The sequence below is a fragment of the Protomyctophum bolini genome, assembly GCF_963924005.1.
Source record: "Protomyctophum bolini genome assembly, chromosome: 23".
NCBI lineage: Eukaryota > Metazoa > Chordata > Actinopteri > Myctophiformes > Myctophidae > Protomyctophum > Protomyctophum bolini.
Genome location: NC_137884.1, coordinates 17,693,651 through 17,714,137, shown reverse-complemented (window position 1 = coordinate 17,714,137; position 20,487 = coordinate 17,693,651). Strand labels below are relative to the sequence as shown.

Sequence of the window (20,487 nt, the reverse complement as noted above, 5' to 3'; positions counted from 1 at the left end):
GCCAGCCCTGTGGGCGAGGTGTTCCTAATGCCAGCTTTCTGTTGGAATGCAAATAATAAAATGTCCTTCAGAAAGAATTTGTGGCAGTGGTAGAGGAAGGAGAAATGGCAGAGCAATGAGAATGGAAAACAGATGGACCAGGTAGCTGATTCTCTCTCGGTCACAGGCCTGGAGGAAATCCTCAGGCAGCAGAGGGAGATTGGAGTGGTTTATTTAATGCATGGAACCAAGTGAGTGTTGAGAAACGAGCTGAGGAATTCAACATTCGTTGACTAGACAAAGTAAAGTATACATTTGCAATGGAGGACCTGGATGTTCCTTCTCAGAATTAAGTTCTGCTGCTGAAACATAAACACTGGGGGGAAAAGCCAGAGTCAGTTAGTTTCAGCAATTCATTTTGGCCCAAATAAATTGTTTTGTTGTTTAAACCGTTGGTGAGTGCTATTTCATACATCTTTGGATGGTATGTTTTTTTATTTATTTTTATACATAAATCTTATAATGATTAAAATGCCTACATTGATATCTCACCATGCTTATTCTTGCCTCCAAGTGCAAGCCAAGCACCTCATAAATTGCCTTATTGCCCCATTGCATGAACAGCCAATAACCTTCTACCTTCTACCGGGCTGCAGTGAGTAATGTCCACATGTGTAGCGTTTCAACTGTAAACATACACAGTATTGACATTCAGAAGTGATATAGCGGGACCACTGAGTGCAGTTTCTCGCATGGTCATCAGGTCTGAGGATTGGACACGCAGCAACACATGAATGAATAAATCCCAGCTAGCCGAGTAATTGATTTGAGAAGATCCAGCATTTTGCAGCCAGCTAGCAAGTCTCTCTCTCTCTCACACGCACGCACGCACGCACGCGCACACACACACACACACACACACACACACACACACACACACACACACACACACACACACACACACACACTCTGCAGGTGTACTGTAACCACTAACCACAGCATCCATATTCTGGCCATTTCATTTTAATAGCCAAATTTACAACACCATCCGTTATACACACTATGACGTGAAATTCTACATTAATTGTCAATGGGAATTTAATGTTTGTTTAAACCCATTTGGGGCGGGAACCCCTTTTGGTGTTTTAAGCATTATGTTATACTTTAGCTATTGAAAAATAGCAGATCGATATATCGACATATAATTTTTGGGGGTCCTTGACATGAAAATGTTTGATCACGATTCACGACTGACATGTTTTTTTTTCTGAAAACTGTCAGGATTTAGAAGACATTTGTAGAATCGTCCTCAGGTCTAAATGGGTTAAGGCGCGGTAGGCGGGTCTAGCACGCCCCTCAAAAATAGGGAAAACATTGACCTGTTTTGTGTTCATGAATGTGGGAAAGAGCTGCTGTAATCTTTACAGAGTCTAATGGCTACAACAGATGATAAATCGGCCCCTCTACAATGTTAATGGGTCCAACACAGGCTGATTGACAGCCCAGCTACCCATTGGGTTTCATTGCAGCTGACATTAACCATAAAGTATTGATAGACGTTCATGTACTTTGACAGATTGAGTGTGCAATAGACCCATGAATAGCCTGCATAACCTCAGACAATAATTGTCAGACTGCTGCCATCTATAGACCACTAATTCGACCTATCAGCAAATTGACGATTAAGGGACTCATAAGATGGATCCTTTATTTTATTATATCTCTTATGATATAAAATCCTTGCTTGTCATTTATCTAATTAGATAAACAGCATGGGATGTTGCATCCAGAATGGTATTCTGTAAAGGTTTACATTTTCTATGTTGAACAAATAGTTAAAATTATTAAACATTTTTGCACTTATTTTATTACAGAGCTTGTGAATTTAAAGAGAAGAAAACCAGTTGTTTGACCCATAACTGACTAGGAAGCACAGCTACAGCTGTTGGAAGAAACCATTTCACAAGTTATCACTCAACAGTCATAACTAAGAATCTAGCAGTGCAAGTATCATTAAAAAAGATATTGAGTAGCATTAAATTAAACGTTCTGCATATTATCAAGGTATTAAATGGCATTGTAGGAATGCAGTATATATAGAAATAATCACTGACATAAAACAACTGTACATACATTAAGAACTACATATCCCACAGTTCATAGTGGATGATCTTTGCACCCTGTTGGTGTACCATATAGCTAAGCTATCCTCAATTATTCCCAAATCATTTTTAGAGTGGCTGTTACAGTACATATGATAGATCAACAAGAGTAAACTAATAATAATAAACGGTGTAATCATTTTACAGTACTTTGATATTTCCCTCAGAGTATCACTCAGGTCACAAGTTAATTCAAGTATCCGAGAACATTGCCATCAGTTTCACATTTCCACAAGCCGTCTGTGACAGTGGTCAAGTAAGTCTATACTTTGGTGGTCTCAAAGAGTGCTTCCAAACTCTGGTCATTGGTATTATTATACCTGGTATATTTGTTTTTTCACACCAGGAAGAATTCACCTCCCATCCTAGTCACTTTACTTGTCTAATCAGGGACTAGTGGACTGAGGTAGGGTGCAGGTGAAAGTAGTTCACCAAACAGTAAATGGCCAGCAGCATAAGTAGCGGTCATCCCCAAGGACCAGCCCCCCCCCCCCCCCCCCCCCCCCCCCCCAAGGACCACCACTCTGGGAAGCACTAGCAGGGAGGTGCACACATAGACATCAAAGGGGGCTTCAGCCCCTGCCCTTTTACCCGTCTGTAAAACAACTGCCCTCTCCAGACCACGAATGCAGCATTTACTACACGGTGAAAGAAATGCAAATGCCGCTCCTCTCCTTTCCATGCCATGCCGGAAGGCAGCATTCAGCAGAATTGCTTTGTTTCCCCGAAGTCTCCTGAACTTGAACACAGCATTTTGCATTGAACAAATTAGTTTAGAAATCCATGTCGTTACACTCCGCATCTTCACTAGCTAAAGAGTGCTGGGTTGCGCCCCCAAAAATATCTGATCTACAAGCTCACGACGCGTTGTGAGCTTGTAGATCTGCAATCTCTTACGGGATTTCAGCCCTTGCCTCTCTAAGACACTCTTCATGTCTCTGAGCAAACACAGGGTACCAGTTACCACTTCTCACTCTGTGGCTGTGCTGCGGTGACAAATAATACCCATGGATTTCAAGTAGTTTATAAACCGCTCCTTGAGAAACTGTGCACAGCTACAGTGCTATTGGATGGAATACGACAGTACAATTAAGGCTCTTTTGTGATATCACTTCACATTAACGTTTTGAAGTAGATCTTGACGGAGGACTTTCTGATCCTCTAGTCTAGCGAGTCGCTATGAAGCAGATCGCCTTCATTATATATTTGAACAAATCCTGAGTGGCCTGGCTTTAAAGACATTACATCTTAGAGTACTCTAAGTCTAAATTAGACATACATTCTTAAATACTTAGTGCTAAAATGTTACAGTTGCAATTACAGCCCCTATAATCAATATGCATATAAATAACAGGTGTACAATAGGGGGAGGGGGGGGATTAGGTAGCTCAGATCATGTTTGGGGCCCTAATAGGCTGATGTGTAAAATACAGCAGTGGCCTGCTCCCACCACAGGAGGGCACTGTTGCATCGGCAATACTGATTCATCATGACAGTGGCCCATACTATACAAAGTAATGTAATGATGAGGCACTTTGAACCATTTGTTCCTTAAAGTAATATAAAGCACCAATGGTTTCACATTCAAATATTAAAAAAAACTAAAACAAAGCTAACACCTGAGTGTTGTAATGTCGTATAGCACCCTAGCTTATAGCATCAGGTAGCGGCACATTGCGACGGCAAGCGAAACATTTGACAAAACCCCCTGCCAAAAGTTCCACACGTGAGTGGCCATGGTAATGGTATGCACAAACCGAACACATTCTCTTCTTTTAATTGGCCGCTTGGTGACCGATGTCCAGCCTCCTCTGGGCGGAGGCACGTTTGCGGGCGACCGGGGTGCCGTTGACCCCCACCCCTCCCAGGGTGCCTGGGGTTTGGAAGAAAGCCTTGGAGCAGCCGGGCGCCACGGCCTCCTTCTGCGTATGCGGTGTCTGTGGAGAGAGAGAGAGAGAGATAGAGAGATGAAAAGTCTGAGACCCTCAAAACCACATGCACTCAGAGCACCGCCTCTGCACAGAGTCCTCTGCTCCCAAAATAATCAACACTGACAGTTGAGTATCAGCGTGGCACGTTTCAATACCCCGTTATCCCATCATGTAAATAGCAGGCTTTAGGGAACACCACACTGAACACTTCCCGCCCGAGGGACGGTTTCACTTCAAAGCACCGCCGGGCACTCAAATAATTAAGTGTCGGTGCAGTGGGAATACATTTTCCTCACATAACTACGATGGTAAAAGAAGACGAATTGAAAGTAGTAAACATATTCCAACAAGCTTTGGGGAAAAGGAGGGTGGAACATTTGCACTTTCCAAAGGGGGAAAATAAACGAACACACACCACAACTTGGAACAGCGTAAGCAATTTGTCTACTGTTCTGTGTACAATACATACAACAAAAGCAGCTTATTATGTGAACTGAAAATAGTTATTTTGTTAGTCCTAGTAATATATAATATACGGTATTGCTACAATAATGGAGATTTTTATGGTGTTTCTTTCTAAATGCCTGTAGACCAGTTGTGGAGTTCAGTTCAGTATCTGGGAAGGGAGTAAATGTTCTGCTAGAATGTGTCATGTAGCAGTTGGAGACAAACAATGAAATAAAATAAAGAATAGCCTTTATGCAATTCCAGGTACTAAACATTTTGGTTTGCAAATTACTTTCTGAGGATTAAAAACGGAGTGACCCAGCTTCTTCAGTCCAGGTGTCTGTTCTGTTGATTAAAAACGGAGTGACCCAGCTTCTTCAGTCCAGGTGTCTGTTCTGTTGGCGTAAAGGCTTTCAGTTTGTCTGTGTTAAAGTTGGAACTAGGAAGGGAAGCGCCGGACACCCTCTGATTTATGCCTCGTTGCAAAGTAGTCATCATCGTCTCATCGCATCGTTAATAATACTCGGGTTAATTTGGCACCTGGGGGTCTCGGGCGGAGTCTGAGAGCTGTTCTCTCTGAGGCTACGCAGAGAAATGTCAACGCAGAGCTATGTTGGGCTTTGCCGTCAAGAGCATTAATCCCTGTTTTAATGGCTCGGAGATTAATCAGCCTGTACCGAGGTGGAAAAGGAACGCCTCCTAAACGTGAGGAATTGTGCCCTAAAACAAACACCGTACTTGGGCTTGCATGAAGCCGTACGTGTGAAAGTGTTGTGGCATTTTGCAGGTGCCTGAGAGTAAAAGGAATGTGCAAGTTAAGCATTTTTTACCGACAACAGGAGGGTTTGGTGCGTGTCTGTGAACATCAATTTAACCTCACCACAGAAATTATTCATTCAGTTTGGTGCCGTTAGCTGGCTGTGCGATGACTGAGACAGTAATTGAGTGCAACCAATTAATTACGATGACATTAATTACTTTTACACACATTACATCATAGGTCGAAACATGCAGAGAAGAAGTCATCGGCCTTACCAGTGGTTCCGTTATAGTGAAGCCGATTGGCTGGCTGGACCCCCCGTGGGGAGAGTGTGGCGCACGGCGCATGACGCTCTGCTCCGGGGTGGACGGGGTTGGAACCGACGACGCCCTGCCCACCTCCGTCGATGACCCCGCGGTGACGCCGTAGGGCGCTGCTGTGCCCACCACGAAGTGAGCGGACGACACCATTCCGGGCAGAGTAGTGAAGTTCAGGTTGGCGTGGTGGTGATGGTGGGCTGGGTCTGCCTCCGTGTGCTGTAGGCCGTTGTTGGCGAGGAGGGGATAGTGAGAGAGGGCAGAGGATGGCACTAGGACGTAGGAGGGCAGGGCCAGGGTGGGCATGGCGCCAGGCGGGAGAGCCGCCAGGCCACCGACTGGCGACTGGCCAGCAGGGAGGAGCTGGAGGAAGCTGCTGAGGCCTATAGCGGGGGACGGAGGAGGATTAATGAGTCATCTGCACAAAATCATCACTTCTGCTATAGATACAGTAAGGTCACTCACTGGGTCCTCTGTGAGTCTATGATACAGTAAGGTCACTCACTGGGTCCTCTGTGAGTCCACCCACACAGCCTGTGCATGTCAATGGCTACGGCTGCATACATGGATTAGTTAATGGAAGAACTGTCCAAAAGAGGTTCACCACTTTTCAACCTGCCGTCCATATTTTGTCCAGCTTTGGACAGCTTTGCGTCCGATACCGATGTGTTTGCTGATTAATCATCTCCCATCACTAGTGTAAACACAAACTTTGTCCTAACACAAACATTAAATGCCGCCGACAATGAATGGAAAGTGTTACAACAAACACAAACTTTGAAGATGAAGGTTGAGGACGCAAATTCTCATTGGCCGGAATGAGATGCACCCCTCACTTCGCACTTTTTTTAAGATAAAAAAGAAAGTCAAAATAGCAAAAATAGCAGTGTAGATATATTCGTCTCATACAGAAGTACAGGCTTAAGTGCTTCGTTACATAGGAGGCCCAGACATTTCAGTACATATGTAAATGATGCACGACGTAGTGGTTTTATGTAAATGACGTAAAGCTCGTAGTGGTTTTCAGAAAAGCCTTTTTTTATTTATTTACCTGCTGCATTATTTGGTACGTAGAGGTAATGTTGGCCGAGGTGGCTGGGGGCGGGGTTACCCGGCGCCACCAACAGGCCTTCTGGGGGTTGAGGAAGGGTCTGCGACGCGTCCCTCGCCTCCCATCGTGCTTCCGTCGTTGGCTAGAAGAACACAACAAAAATATAAAGTATAAACGTTATGAAGAGAGACCAGTTGATTGAATATTAAATGTCTAATCGTGTGGATCTCGGGATCCACATGGTAACGGCCAACGGCGTGGCTCTCAGACGTCATGTGACCCACCAGTAACGTCAGACATAAATGGTAAATGGTGCATTTATATAGCACATCGGGAGTAATTAGGGGTTCAGAGTCTTGCTCCAGGACACTTCGACACTAACTCTGGGGGAGCCCGGGTTCGAACTGGCAACCTTGCGGTTACCATCCAGCCAGTTCTGTGACTCCATCATTGGCTTCAGCCTGATTAAAGCCCCTTGGACTTCTGTTATAAATGCCAATACAAAAGTATAAAGCATAATTAGTGGCAGTACTTCTGTGGCCTACCAGCAGTGTGCTCAAGGAATGTGGATCAGCTCCGGACACAGAGACAGACCCTCTCCTTCAGGCCACACCGTGAAAACTAAAGGGCTTCAAGGCTTTTTAGCCGAAATATGTTGTAATAATAGTGTGTGTTTACTAGCAGCTACGGTGTGTTCTTTGCAACAGTCCCAGGTGCATGCTTTGTTGCGTACTACTGTCTACTACTATCTGCCTTTCCCTGTACTGTACACAACCTCGGCTCTAACCATGCAGCTCTTGTGAAGTAACTCCAATCAGAACAGATTAAGATTCATGGGGCAGATATACATTCATTCCATTAACGTTCACCGTCCCTAAGATTCTGGTGTAAGTTTTGCAATATAACAAACAGTCTTTTAATCTCGCTTATTTTTACAATCTATCTTTTTTTTACCATTTATCTTGCCATGAAAAATGGGACCAAATTGTTTTAGAAAAAGTGTTAGATTAACGGCACAGGTTTTTCTAATTAAACACCCTATACATCACTGAAATGATAACGCCAGCTTTAATTACAACAGGAATGACTTCCCCTTAGTGAGCACGCTGATATCATTTCAGATTTTTTTTATTTAATGATCTGCCTTCCAGAATTATTAACATCTTCTGATCAAGGGAGTGAAATTCAATTGAGGAAAAGAAAAAAGGACATGATGATGCAAATGCTCTGATTACTATAGAGCTGGAAATTAAATCATTTTCGCCAACATGTTGGCGAACATTAACATTCAGGCGCTGTGCCCCAATGTTCGCATGAGCATGTTATTATAGGCGGTTTCAATAAAGATTTCGACACATTTAAAAAATAGTGTAAAACGTCATCGCAACGCAGATTTAGCGTGTAGATTATGCTATTTTAACTACGATACCGTTGTGTGTCCAAGTTTAAAATAACACTTAAGTGGTCAATCGATTTGTTGATATATATTATCAACAAAACATTCGATCAATCAATGGTAACCGATAGAATATTTGCTACGACAATCGATAGCCGCAACTACAAACCACACAAACCTTTTCGGACTCCCCCCTCTTCTTCACCCCACATCTCTCCTCCTCTTCCTCCTCCTCGTCGCCCCTCTCTCTCTTCCTCCTCTCCTCCGGGGGGGGAGGCTCCAGGGTCTCGGCTCCGTACAGCATGACCACGGAGGGCTGGGACAGGCTGGAGAGGTAGGCCTGCAGGTGGGGGTGGTGGTGGTGGGACGGGGTGCTGGTGAAGGGACCCACCGCCTCGGGGTGCAGCGGAACAGCCAGCGGGGAGAACTGTCCGGAGGCCAGAATCAAGGGGTTGCTGCTGTGGGTGTAGGTCTGCACTCCTGCACTCAGCTGGTCACTGCAAAGAGGAGAGGCCACACGTCAGCTGTCTGGGCTCTTTTTTAGAGCTGCAACTGTTGATGATTCTCAGTTCTTTAACCAAAAAAGTAATCCATAGCACAATAACAGAGGACGATTTTACAAATGTCTTCTAAATCCTGACAGTTTTCTGAAAAACCCTATGTTTCTGTCATGTCGTTCTCAAACATTTTCATGTCAACGACCCACAGAATTACAGTATATGTAACGACCCCCATCTGAAAATATGTTGTGAATGCAACAGGAGCTGACCCAACACTGCAGCAAATCGCCAAAAACAGCCGATCTACAAGCATAAATGACAAGTGTAGATCGGAGATCTATCTTGCCTAGATGAGAAAAAGGGGTTAAAAGAAGTGGTTACTCAACAAAAATAAAAAAGTACTCGTATCGGTGAGTAGTAAAAAATGAAGTACTTCGGGACAACTCTAGTATTACGCCAATGTCATGTAATCCCTCCATGCAGTCCCTGGTGGCTGCCATTCCTTCATTTTGCATAGGCAGCAACTCTTTGAAAGTTACAAAGAACCACACTATCATTCTTGTTGCAACAAAGACTACTACTCTCTCTCAGGCTAAAGAACTCTGTGGATAGCACATCTAAACCACTGTGGGAGGCACACACATACATGTAGCTTAAACGTACATATTCCAAAGTTTAGTTAAGAACATGTGTGTTGTGTGTGTGTGTGTGTGTGTGTGTGTGTGTGTGTGTGTGTGTGTGTGTGTGTGTGTGTGTGTGGCGAATCTTTGAATTGCTTTGTGCAAAGATAGGTACTATTCTTGGATTCATACCACGTTTCTGAGGCCACTACTACACGCTCACACTTTGACAAGGCATCGTGGGTAAAATATTCCTCCTCAGCAATCTTCCCCCAGCCTCCCCTCTCTATAAACACTTAACAGCCGTCTCAAGGCGGCCATGTGGCTTGGCCACAGGCGAGCAAACCGTCCGACCACTGCAGGCACAGCACGGCACAGCACAACACACGTCCATAAGAGAAATAGTTGGGTCGTTTACGGCAGTTCTGTGACCGTGCAGAGCAAAGGTCAGTTTCTCAATGATTTGTCATCTAGGAGGGTTATTAAACAAATTGAGACCCCATGTAAATCGCAAAAAATGCAGGGAAAATTCATGAGAGCCCCAAATCCATATGGACACCATCAAAAGCCTGTTGAGGCACAATAAGGCAAAATTACCTCAAATCCATTCTGCTTTCAGTAGCATGTGACGTGTCAAACTAGGTGGTTTTCATGATTCTGAATCCAGTCCAAGCATTAGTTTTGCACAAAAAACACTCCTTGGGCTAAAATCATCCATAGCCGTCATCACAAATGTGATGAGGTCAGCACATTTGAGCACATTTGGGCAAGTGGCTATGGCCGTTTTTAGCCCAAGGAGTGTTTTTGTGCAAAACTAATGCTTGGACTGGATTCAGAATCATGAAAATCACCTAGTTTGACACGTCACATGCTACCTGAAGCAGAATGAATTTTAGGTAAATTTGCCTTGTGCCTGTGTTTTTGATGGTGACCATATGGATTTGGGGCTCTCATGACTTTTCCTGCATTTTTGCGATTTACATGGGGTCTCAATTTGCACCCTCCTAGATGACACATCATTGAGAAACGGACCTTTTGCTCTGCGCAGTCACGGAACTTCCGTAAACGACCCACTAAAACGCTTGAGAAACGACAGTCTAAAGAAAAACCAACTCCTGTAAAAAGCTAGCCTAAAGCCAGACACGGCGGCCAATGCAAACACGAGGGATTAGTGCAAAATACTATATAAGAGAGACTATAAGAAAAATCCCTTTTTTGCGAATTAAATTATCCATGCAGACTTGGACATAATGTGAGCCCCGCTCAATTTCAGTCAAGACTATTTAAAACTCCTGGGTTGGTTGTCGGTGGGTGCTATGTGCTAATTGACTAACAGCATAATGTAATGCCTTCAAGTTGAGTTTAGGACCATTGCAGCATGTCTGTCCTTCACCGCTGTCTCCTTCCTGTCTGTCTAAGAAAAGTAGAACTTCCTAAAAAAAAACACCATACTGCTGGTGATATTATATTGTACAGTATCTTAGCAGCACTGGCTATATGTTGTTGTACGTGAACATACAGTGAACCATTATAGTTTTGTAGTACTGTATTTTCGGATTATGTGTTCTTCTGGTGACTCAACCAGAACAGATGTGCTTGTGGCTGATGCAGTGCCTGTCTGTGTATTTGTTGTTCTATTTAACCACCTCTACTATACTGTTGTACGTCAAATCACAAAAATGGTTGACCTATAAACTCACAAAGCACTGAGTTGAGTTGTAGATTGTTCACTGAACGTTTGCCTAGTATTTACGCTGAATGTCCAATCATGACCAATAGGGACGCTAGAATAGAGCGCCGAAGTCCTGACCACTCGCTCATCCCCTCGATTCCCCTGGTTCACGGAAGTCATTTCTCTATGGAGAATAACTTGGGGTGATCTTAATATCGTCTACTATAAGCATTGTGGTCCAAAAGTAAACAAGCTGTCTCTGCGTTATTGTCAGGGAGGTGTCTCTGTATCGTTGGCGACAGTCAGTCACTCATATAATGATGGTCTGTTTCTAGCGAAAATTTAACTAATTCAGCAGCAGTAATATTAGCGTTTTCTCTCAGTCAGTTGATTATTCATATCCATATGAGTGAAGCGGCCTGGATGATTTGTTTATTTTTCAAACACAGTTCTTATGGCGCAGTCTAAAATCCCCCTATGGGGATTACAATGCAAATATAAAGTACATGAACCCGTGGATTTGCGCCCGACTTCGGTGCTCTATTCATGAATAAAAATAGGTTGATAAACCCATGTGATTCATTCCCTCCCATCCTCCTTCCACTGACTGGCCAAGTTTGCAAGCCCTCTTGAAATGATAACAAAGGGTGCATTAATGGGAGTCTACTGTGACCTCACTTTCCGTATCATCGCAACCTTGTTCGCAACCTTGTTCGCAACCTTGTTCCAAGACTGCATCTTTTGACCACTGGACAAACGGCGATTAGCAGCTAATACGCTAATATGTGCGTTCCATTTATATATTGTCTATTGCTGTTCTATAATAAGTCAAAATGCTTTGATAACTACCAGTGTTATGTACAGTTCAGCAGAGAACACTGTAGTCAATTTTGGGGGGAACAGAGTTGGCAAAGGAAGATACTTAATTCAGAAAATGCTGCCAATTGTATTCAGTGGTGGACTACTTAGTCCAATAATTAAATGGCAGAGGTTGGACAAAATTGGATTATTTTGTTTCTCAACTGATTCTGACAGGACATTAGGTCTACTAGCCAGGATAACAAAAATCTAACTGTATAAAAAATGAAATCATTCCGACTGCAGAGAAATTGCAGGACAGAGGTGTGTGTGTGTGTGTGTGTTTGTGTGTGTGTGTACTCGCACTCACTCTGTGCTCTTTCCAAACTGCAGCGGACACAATGTGCTGTTACTTGTAGTCCTCATGAAATAGTCTCCAGGCTGGGCTGCCAAACCTAGTAGTGGTGGGAAAAAAGAGAAATCAGTAATGTCAGACATCTGATCTGAGAATTTTGAACACGTCTATTGACCTTTTGCAGAGTTTGGAAGCACTCGTTTTCAGTAAAGCAATGTCCTGCTGCCTCTTGCATTATGTGCTAATTCAAAACAGGTTCACAGTTGAGTGATATCTAACGAGCACTTCCAAACTCCAGCACTTAGAAAAAGAATCACCTGCAAGGACACAAAGTATCGCATAACATGTCTACAGTGGATTTTTATGAAACAAACACTTTGAGGATAGAAAGAGAATAATTCAAGCTTTCCGTACAGCTGCAATGTTGGTGAGTTTGACGTTGTTTAATACAATCAGATAGGACTTTTCTGTTTGGATGAATGGGCTGCCATTGGAAGTTGCACCTTGTTAGCACCTTGCCATTAACTTATATGGTAAGATGGCCGCGGTCTGCATATGGAGAATTGTGGGATCAGGGCTACTCCGGGGGGGTTCTTACCTGTTGTCTGCTCTCTGCGAGCTGGGCTGCTCGGGGCGGAGCTGACCAGCCGCTGGCTGGCGGCCACGGCGGAGGTGGGCGTGACGTTGAAGGAGGCGTAGCGCACCAGCCGGGGCCTCGTCTGGTCGATCAGCTGCCTGACCGTCTGACCGCTGCCCCGTGTGACCGGGCCCACGGCGGCCCCGCCCACTCTGTTTTCTGAAAGCAGGAAGAGGAAACGGTCACTATCCCATTCTGGGCGGGAACCCCTTTTGGTGTTTTAGGAGTTATATTATACTTTAGCTATTGAAAAATAGCAGATTTACACGCTCGTAGCGCGGCACAGAGTGCCCCGCTACGAGCATGTAGATCTGCTATTTTTGAAAAACCTTGAAAATGTGACGTGAATCTTTGAATATATATTCTTTCAGTGTACGTTTTTTTGTAGAATCGAGCTCAGGTCTAAATGGAATATTCAAAAACGTGTATGTGCGAGTTAGCATTTTTGTGCTGGGTTACCCCATGACAGATATCCAAGGGATAGAGAGTCGGTAACAAGGAAGTAACTTCCAGGTTAGCCTACAGAAACACGGCATCACTTGAACATCACTGAACACCATTAAACGCTATTTAAAATTGACACATTAATGATGCCTTTAAGGGGTTGTGAGCTACCTTATTCAAGGACAACACCATACATGAACTCCATGGTTTATTCCCCTTTATTACAAGCACAGACTATACACTATACAGATTATACACTGCAGTGATTCTTCTTTTTCTTACCGTCTGCATTCGTGAACTCGACAGGACCGATCCACTCGAAGGCCGGCTTCCTGCCCCACTCCTCGCGCACGTGGACTTTCTTTATCAGGCCCAGGCTGGTCAGCACGTTGGCGATGTCGTACAGCCGACGAACCTTGGCTGGAGAAACGGACGCCGAGAGACAATGAGAGATCACAGCAGGTATGCTGGTTAACAAAAGTAATTCAAAGCTTCATGGGGTGAGTTAATTGATTTAAAATAAATATTACGTAGTCGTATTTGTCAGGTGAAACAAACGCTGTCTCTGTTGTGCGGCTTTCCTGCTCTCCAGTTTGCTCATAACATTAGCCGGTGTTATCAGGCGCTGCGCTCCGCTCTTCTCTGCCGCGCCGTGTGCATATGGGTGTTGGGTGAAACTAGCCTTTGCGCGGTGCGTGTGTCATAGGCTAGCTTAGGAGGCAGGCAATCATGACTAGGTCTCTAGTCACCGATATACGCGATTGGCTGGCGGCGTTTCTGGCGGCGTTTCAGAGTATGGGGTCAGACTCCCATTGGCTTAGGCGGGCATGGGGCGGGACTCCCATTGATGACTAGGTCGCTTACATTTCACGAGCTGTCATTAGTCAGGTTTCACCTGACAAAAAACTGTCCTTTTATGGGTGAGCTACTACTCGGGTGTCCTTACTTTTGTATTTGCTGTGACTGGATGAATCCTGGCTCTCCTCGATGAGGATCTTGGCGGCCAGGTCCAGTGTGACCGTGTGGGTTTTGGACACCAGGAACAGCATGACAAACTTCTGGCTCATGATGCGCAGCGACTTGTCTTTCCTGTTGCTAGCAGCTCCTGCAGACACAACAAACACAGGCACGTCAAACGTCATCACTGCGGTGCAATCGCTGTGCTGCTGAAACTAACATAGGATCATCCAACCTTTTTTTTATGATATGGCGGCCATGTATGTATGTCACTACATGTATAATATGAAAACATGTCAACCTGGAAAGACAACAGACTTCCACTAAACTGATTGATCAATTCAATTAACCTGTTTAGAAAGGTATAAGAATGCGGGTTAAGGCATATACTTACCGTATGTTATCGTTTGTATAGTTGAGATGCCGTTTGTGTTGCCCTTGTTTTGTTATTGCAGTCATCTTTTTACATAATACAACCACAGGTTCGACTCCCGATCCCGACGTCACCCTCCCCTCCCCATCTCTCTCCCCATTTCCTGTCAGCCTACTGTCACCCTATCCATCTATAAAAAAAAGAGTAAAACCTGTTCTCTGACATACTCGTAGTTCCAGGGGAGGGACGAGCTATACGACCATGCCAACCACTGCGTCAAGGGACTATAATACTAGGGTATTATATGTAAAACTAGAGCTTCTGCTAATGCTAGGCAACAACAACCAAATGGTTTCTAACATCTTAATTTAGCACAACTCCCTGAATAACCCATGCACCATCCCGAGAAAATAAAAATAAAAGTAATTACTGTCAATTACACTTAATGAAGCCATTCTGTTGAAGAAAGGCAACGTGTCACCAGGAGTATTTCTGATATAATTATTTCTCAGTGGAGAGATTATTATGCGTAGCCTGCAGTTTGCTCAAATTACTTGTAAAAATAAACGGGGGGGTAATACATTCCATCCCGGCCAAAGCAGCGACTAAATTAACACCATAGCCAAATTAACACGCCACATCCCTCCATTAGCCGTTAAGCCCAGAGAAATTAAAACACAGCCTAGTTTCCATAACAACTTCTCAACGTACCCGCTCTTTCTGCGATAATCCAGCGGTATTTGTGTTTGTTGACTTGTTGCTGGATACTAATAACCCCATTACAAGGCAACTGATCATGTTGAGACTTGGTCACCAAGTCTCAACATCAGTTGCCTTGTAATGGGGTTATTAGTCGGTGACAAGTTGTGACATTTATTAACTAGGGGAAGAAAACTGTTGTAGCTAGCTAGGCAGCATTAGGTAATTTGTTAGCTGCCATGACAGTTTAACTGCACCGCAAACATTTTAGAATTTAGATCAGTGAATGGCAGCTCCTTTTTATTTTAACCCATTCTGGGCGGGAACCCCTTTTGGTGTTTTAAGCATTATGTTATACTTTAGCTATTGAAAAATAGCAGATCTACAAGCTCATAGCGCGGCACCGAGTGCCACGCTACAAGCTTGTAGATCTGCTATGTTTTTTTAATCGTGCAAATGTGGCCCAAATCTTTGAATATATGTTCTTTCAGAGCGAACGTTTTTAACTCATATCTTTACTTATTGGGGGGTCCCTGGAACAATGTATTTTCAGATGGGGGTCGGCGGCCAAATACATAATTTTGATTGACATGAAAAACGTTGAGAACCGCTCACATGGAAAACTGTCAGGATTTCGAAGGCATTTGTAGAATAGTCCTCAGGTCTAAACCTGCTGAAATTTGTTTCTTTGTGTGTGTGAACTTTCTACCTTTTTATGATTGCGGGATTCTGTATCCCCTGTAGCCTCTAGGCCCGTGCCCACCTCCCTGTAACCCTCCTTTAGTCCTTACCGTTGCAGGACTCTGTATCCCCTGTAGCCTCTAGGCTTGTGCCCACCTCCCTGTAACCCTCCTTTAGTCCTTACCATTGCAGGACTCTGTATCCCCTGTAGCCTCTAGGCCCGTGCCCACCTCCCTGTAACCCTCCTTTAGTCCTTACCGTTGCAGGACTCTGTATCCCCTGTAGCCTCTAGGCCCGTGCCCACCTCCCTGTAACCCTCCTTTAGTCCTTACCATTGCAGGACTCTGTATCCCCTGTAGCCTCTAGGCCCGTGCCCACCTCCCTGTAACCCTCCTTTAGTCCTTACCATTGCAGGACTCTGTATCCCCTGTAGCCTCTAGGCCCGTGCCCACCTCCCTGAAACCCTCCTTTAGTCCTTACCATTGCAGGACTCTGTATCCCCTGTAGCCTCTAGGCCCGTGCCCACCTCCCTGAAACCCTCCTTTAGTCCTTACCATTGCAGGACTCTGTATCCCCTGTAGCCTCTAGGCCCGTGCCCAGGCCCACCTCCCTGCCATCGGCTGCCTGCTCCATGTGGAGGTGGTATCCCTGCTGCCGTCCTTGTCTCTGCAGCTCTCCCAGGGTGGCGCCCAGACGCGAGCGCCCGTACCAGGTGTAGCGATTCTTGGCGATGCGGCCCACGATCATCAGCGACTCCAACACGTTGATGATGTCGTATATTCGCCGTCGCTCCACACCTTGAAAGGAGAGAACGGCGGGATACAATTATGGGGAAATCTGCCTTCACTGTGGTCTTATTAAACAGAACACACAGACGCACACACTAGGGCATTCACTTCTAGTCATTTGTACTAGTTGACTAGTTGCAAAGTTTACTAGTCGACTAGTTGTTTAACTACCTATTTTTTACATAATACATATTTTTGTAAATAAATATTTGCACATTTAAAAACTGTGTACATTGGTGACTATATAATCTACCTGATCTTGAGGTCTACAAAATCGGCTTGACTATCAACTAGTCAAGTAAGTCAACTAGTACCAACAAGGTCGACTAGTGGATCTACTAGTCAACTAGTTGCTTAAAGCCCTAGCGTGCACACACACACACACACACACACACACACACACACACACACACACACGTAGTAGTAGTAGTAGTAATAGTTTGAGCAAAACTGGAAAACGAGAGCACCACGTAACAAATTGCAACTCTAATTATGGCACTGCTATGCTAAGCACAAAGGGATAGGATGGTTGGTATGAAAGGTAGGTAGCCATAGCAACCACCCCCCAAAATCATGTCGTTATAAAAAGTTTATGATGCTCATGAAATGGATATTAGCCATTTCCATGAATGCCCCCCCCCCCCCCGACTCGTTTTCATATTGCGGCACAAGCATGGGCTGTGACTAGTAGTGTCTCTCTCTCACACACATACGCACGCGAGCACACACACTTTCCTTATCGCCCTCTTTGTTCACTGGCACTTACTGAGGCTGGTGGCGACTTCGTCCAGTGAGATCCTGATGGCTTCATTGGCTGGTGGGTAATCTGGGTACAGAGCCAGGAACTTGTGACACAGCAGGCCTAGACTCTTCTGTTTCCTGTCTACCAGTACGTGTTTCGGTTTGGTCTCTCCTTCCCCCCCTGTCCCCTCCTCCGTGACCTCAAGCTGATCAGAGAGAGAGAGAGAGGGAGAGAGAGAGAGAGAGAGAGAGAGAGAACAAGTTATTATGCAGGCAGAAATTACATGGCAAATAACATGATAAATGCACCCACTTTTCACTTAATGTCGGAGCACCACCTGCATCCACTAATCATTCATTCTTACGATAAGCATCTTGATCTTAACGTTCTGGATCTTAATGTGAAGACGAAAAGAACTTGTTTAGTTGTCACATACCGGATGTTGTTTTTATTATTCTAATACGCAGTAGTGCTGCACGATTCTTGATCAAGAATTGAGATCAAAATGTCTCACACGATTCTCTTTTTTCCCCATTTTATTGTCTTTTGTCTGTAGTTGCTGAACATTACTACATTCAAAATGTAGTACCTGGAGCCATAACTACTGAGGCTTTATTTAAACAGACATCAAAGTTCTTGACTTAAATCTCTTACGTGCACTCTCTTGTAGCAAAAACATACGATGAACTAAAATGAATTGGACGGCCAACCAGCCACATTTAGAAATGAGGAACTGCACCCCCTCCCTGCCGGTGGGGGACAGTGCAGTTTTATCTCATGTTAATATGACAGTATTAGTAGGTCATTAACCCATTCTGGGCGGGAACCGTTTGGTGTTTATAGCAGTTATACTTTAGCTGTTTGGCTTTTATCCGTGGGAACAGATCGTATGTATATACCTGACACGACTCCTCTGCGTTTGCGTCCTCCTCCGGCAGTGCTGCCGTGTTCTCCCTCTCGTTCTCGATGGGCCTGAAGAGCACCTTCCGCATCTCTCGGTCTCGGATGTCGGGACTCGCGGCGCTGATCAGCATCTTCAGGTTGGCCGTGGGGGTCCAGGGGTCCGCCGCGAGGACGCCTCGCTCCGGCTGTTTGATAGGGGTGATGGCGGCAATTTCAGGGGTCGGCGCCTTGTTGGTGAAGAATGAAATGGGTACAGTGGACTCCGCATTCAGCGGCGTGGATTTCCTCCTCTCCGTGCAGATGTTCTCCTGTAATGGAAACACAGTTCTTATATGAGGCGATCTAATATCCCATGGGGATTACAATGCAAATAAAAAGTACATGAACCTGTGGATTTGCGCCCTCTACCGATATTGACGTTAGACTTTGGTGCTCTATTATGATAAATAATATGCATACTTGACATATCAATAATGTGGTGGAACACTAGAGAACTGTGTACACAACCAAAAAGTAATGAGGCTTACTGCCAAACAGCAGGTTTGTACGTTGTATCCTTGTAATACCATGAATGGGATCTTATTATTATTATTATTATTATTATTAATAATATTGATCCCACATTCAGTCACATCAACATCAGGGAGGTTTTATGTCTGTCTTAATTATGGCATAAACTTTACCTTTTGCTCATTTTCAGTGCCATCTATGATGGCATGTTTCCTAGCAGGACTTGAGAGGTCTTTCAATGCCAGGCATTTGACTTCCATCTGAAGACAAGAAGAAAATAAAAGTTCAAAATGAGTGATGTCACCTAGTTCAATGGTTCCCAAAGTGGGATCCTTGAGGGAGTTCCAGGGGGTCCCCAGCTAAATGAAAGTTTGGAACCAAATGGGGTCTGGGGGCTATTAAATGAGTGTCCATTTGGGGGTCCTTGACATGAAAACGTTTGGGAACTACTGATGTAAGTAATCATTACTAGATGACATTACTTAATTTTAGTAATGTACCGGTATTAATCTAGTTCGATAATCAAATAATAAATCACTAAGGAAGGGTAGGGGGGTCGCTTGAGCAACGAGGATGGGGGGTCACCGGTCACGACAACACGTAAAACTTGCGCAACTCATGATGAAACGATTGATTTGGCGCAAAGACACACAGCTAGCGCATAGCGCGCTAACTGCCTTAATAACCTCTAATTATATACTGTACGACAACATTCATTAATGGCAATGTTCTCTTTAATAGCCTGCATATCTGACTGTATTGCTGTTGCTACAGTGACGGGTAAATAGTTAAAACATTACCATTCATAACTTTATAGTGAACATCGATAGCTCATGTAGCAGCAATACAGCATCCATCCTCCATCCCACTATTTTAGATAAATGATGCCCAAATAATGTTATATATTCCGTACGCTGTTTGCTGGATCATGGATGGATGGGGGGGGGGGGACATTAAACCAGAAAACGTATTTATCAATACATTAATTTGTCAAAAATAGCAAGAGTTTAATAGCAGGCGATGATGATCACTTTAGATTTAGACTCTCGTAGATGTATTTATCGATTCCGATTTGAAATACATCTACGAGTGTAAATATTAGGCTAATAATCAGCATATTATAATAATTGCATGCAGTAGTAAAATAACATTTCTCACCATTCCCACAGTCTTCTCCTATGAATGAATGAAAGATTGATCCCCACAGAGTAGTAGTCAGATCTCCAGTTACACTTTCTTTCACAGACAGACGTGTTGTGTTTTTTCCTTCGGATCATCAACACATATATAATAAATAGCTGCACATTAATGTTGTCCCTCTGTGAGAATAAGCGGTAATAATAATAATAGAACTACTAAGTACTAGGCTAAGTAACTCCTCTGTGTTCAACTCCTTCTGCTTCTGTTCTGGGACTCTCTGAGAGACACTCCTACCAAAGTGTAGTGGAGAAACTTCACCCTAGTACCCTACTTCTAGAATATAAAACACAACTCAAGGACGCGGCAGCGACGTCACAACTAAATGTGTGTGTGTGTGTGTGTGTGTGGGGGGGGGGTACGTCTCTCTAGTCTAAATGTTATGATGAATTGAACAAGGTGGACCCTGTTGTAAACAAGTGTAGTGCTTTATGGTGTCGTCCGCACTCAGTTAAGTTGTTTTTGTATTGAGCTGTGATTGAAATGTACTGTAATTCTTCAAACTGTTAATACATACTTCAATCAATCAATTCTCCCATTATAGGTTCATTAGATAAATGGTAGTTTG

General features: G+C 44.1%; 1 protein-coding gene across 1 annotated transcript; it reads right to left on the bottom strand.

The window, feature by feature from the left end:
- Nucleotides 1-1,988: 1,988 nt before the first annotated feature.
- e2f7 (E2F transcription factor 7) lies at nt 1,989-20,107 on the bottom strand. The gene is made up of 13 exons (XM_080757141.1): nt 19,881-20,107; nt 18,896-18,982; nt 18,209-18,520; nt 17,334-17,514; nt 16,334-16,576; nt 14,016-14,174; nt 13,352-13,489; nt 12,587-12,784; nt 12,004-12,088; nt 8,222-8,540; nt 6,648-6,789; nt 5,555-5,979; nt 1,989-4,078 (listed from the first exon to the last, which is right to left on the bottom strand). Exons 1-13 carry the CDS (start codon nt 19,881-19,883, stop codon nt 3,917-3,919), a joined length of 2,454 nt encoding a protein of 817 aa, XP_080613267.1. The 5' UTR covers nt 19,884-20,107; the 3' UTR covers nt 1,989-3,916.
- Between the last annotated feature and the right edge of the window lie 380 nt (nt 20,108-20,487).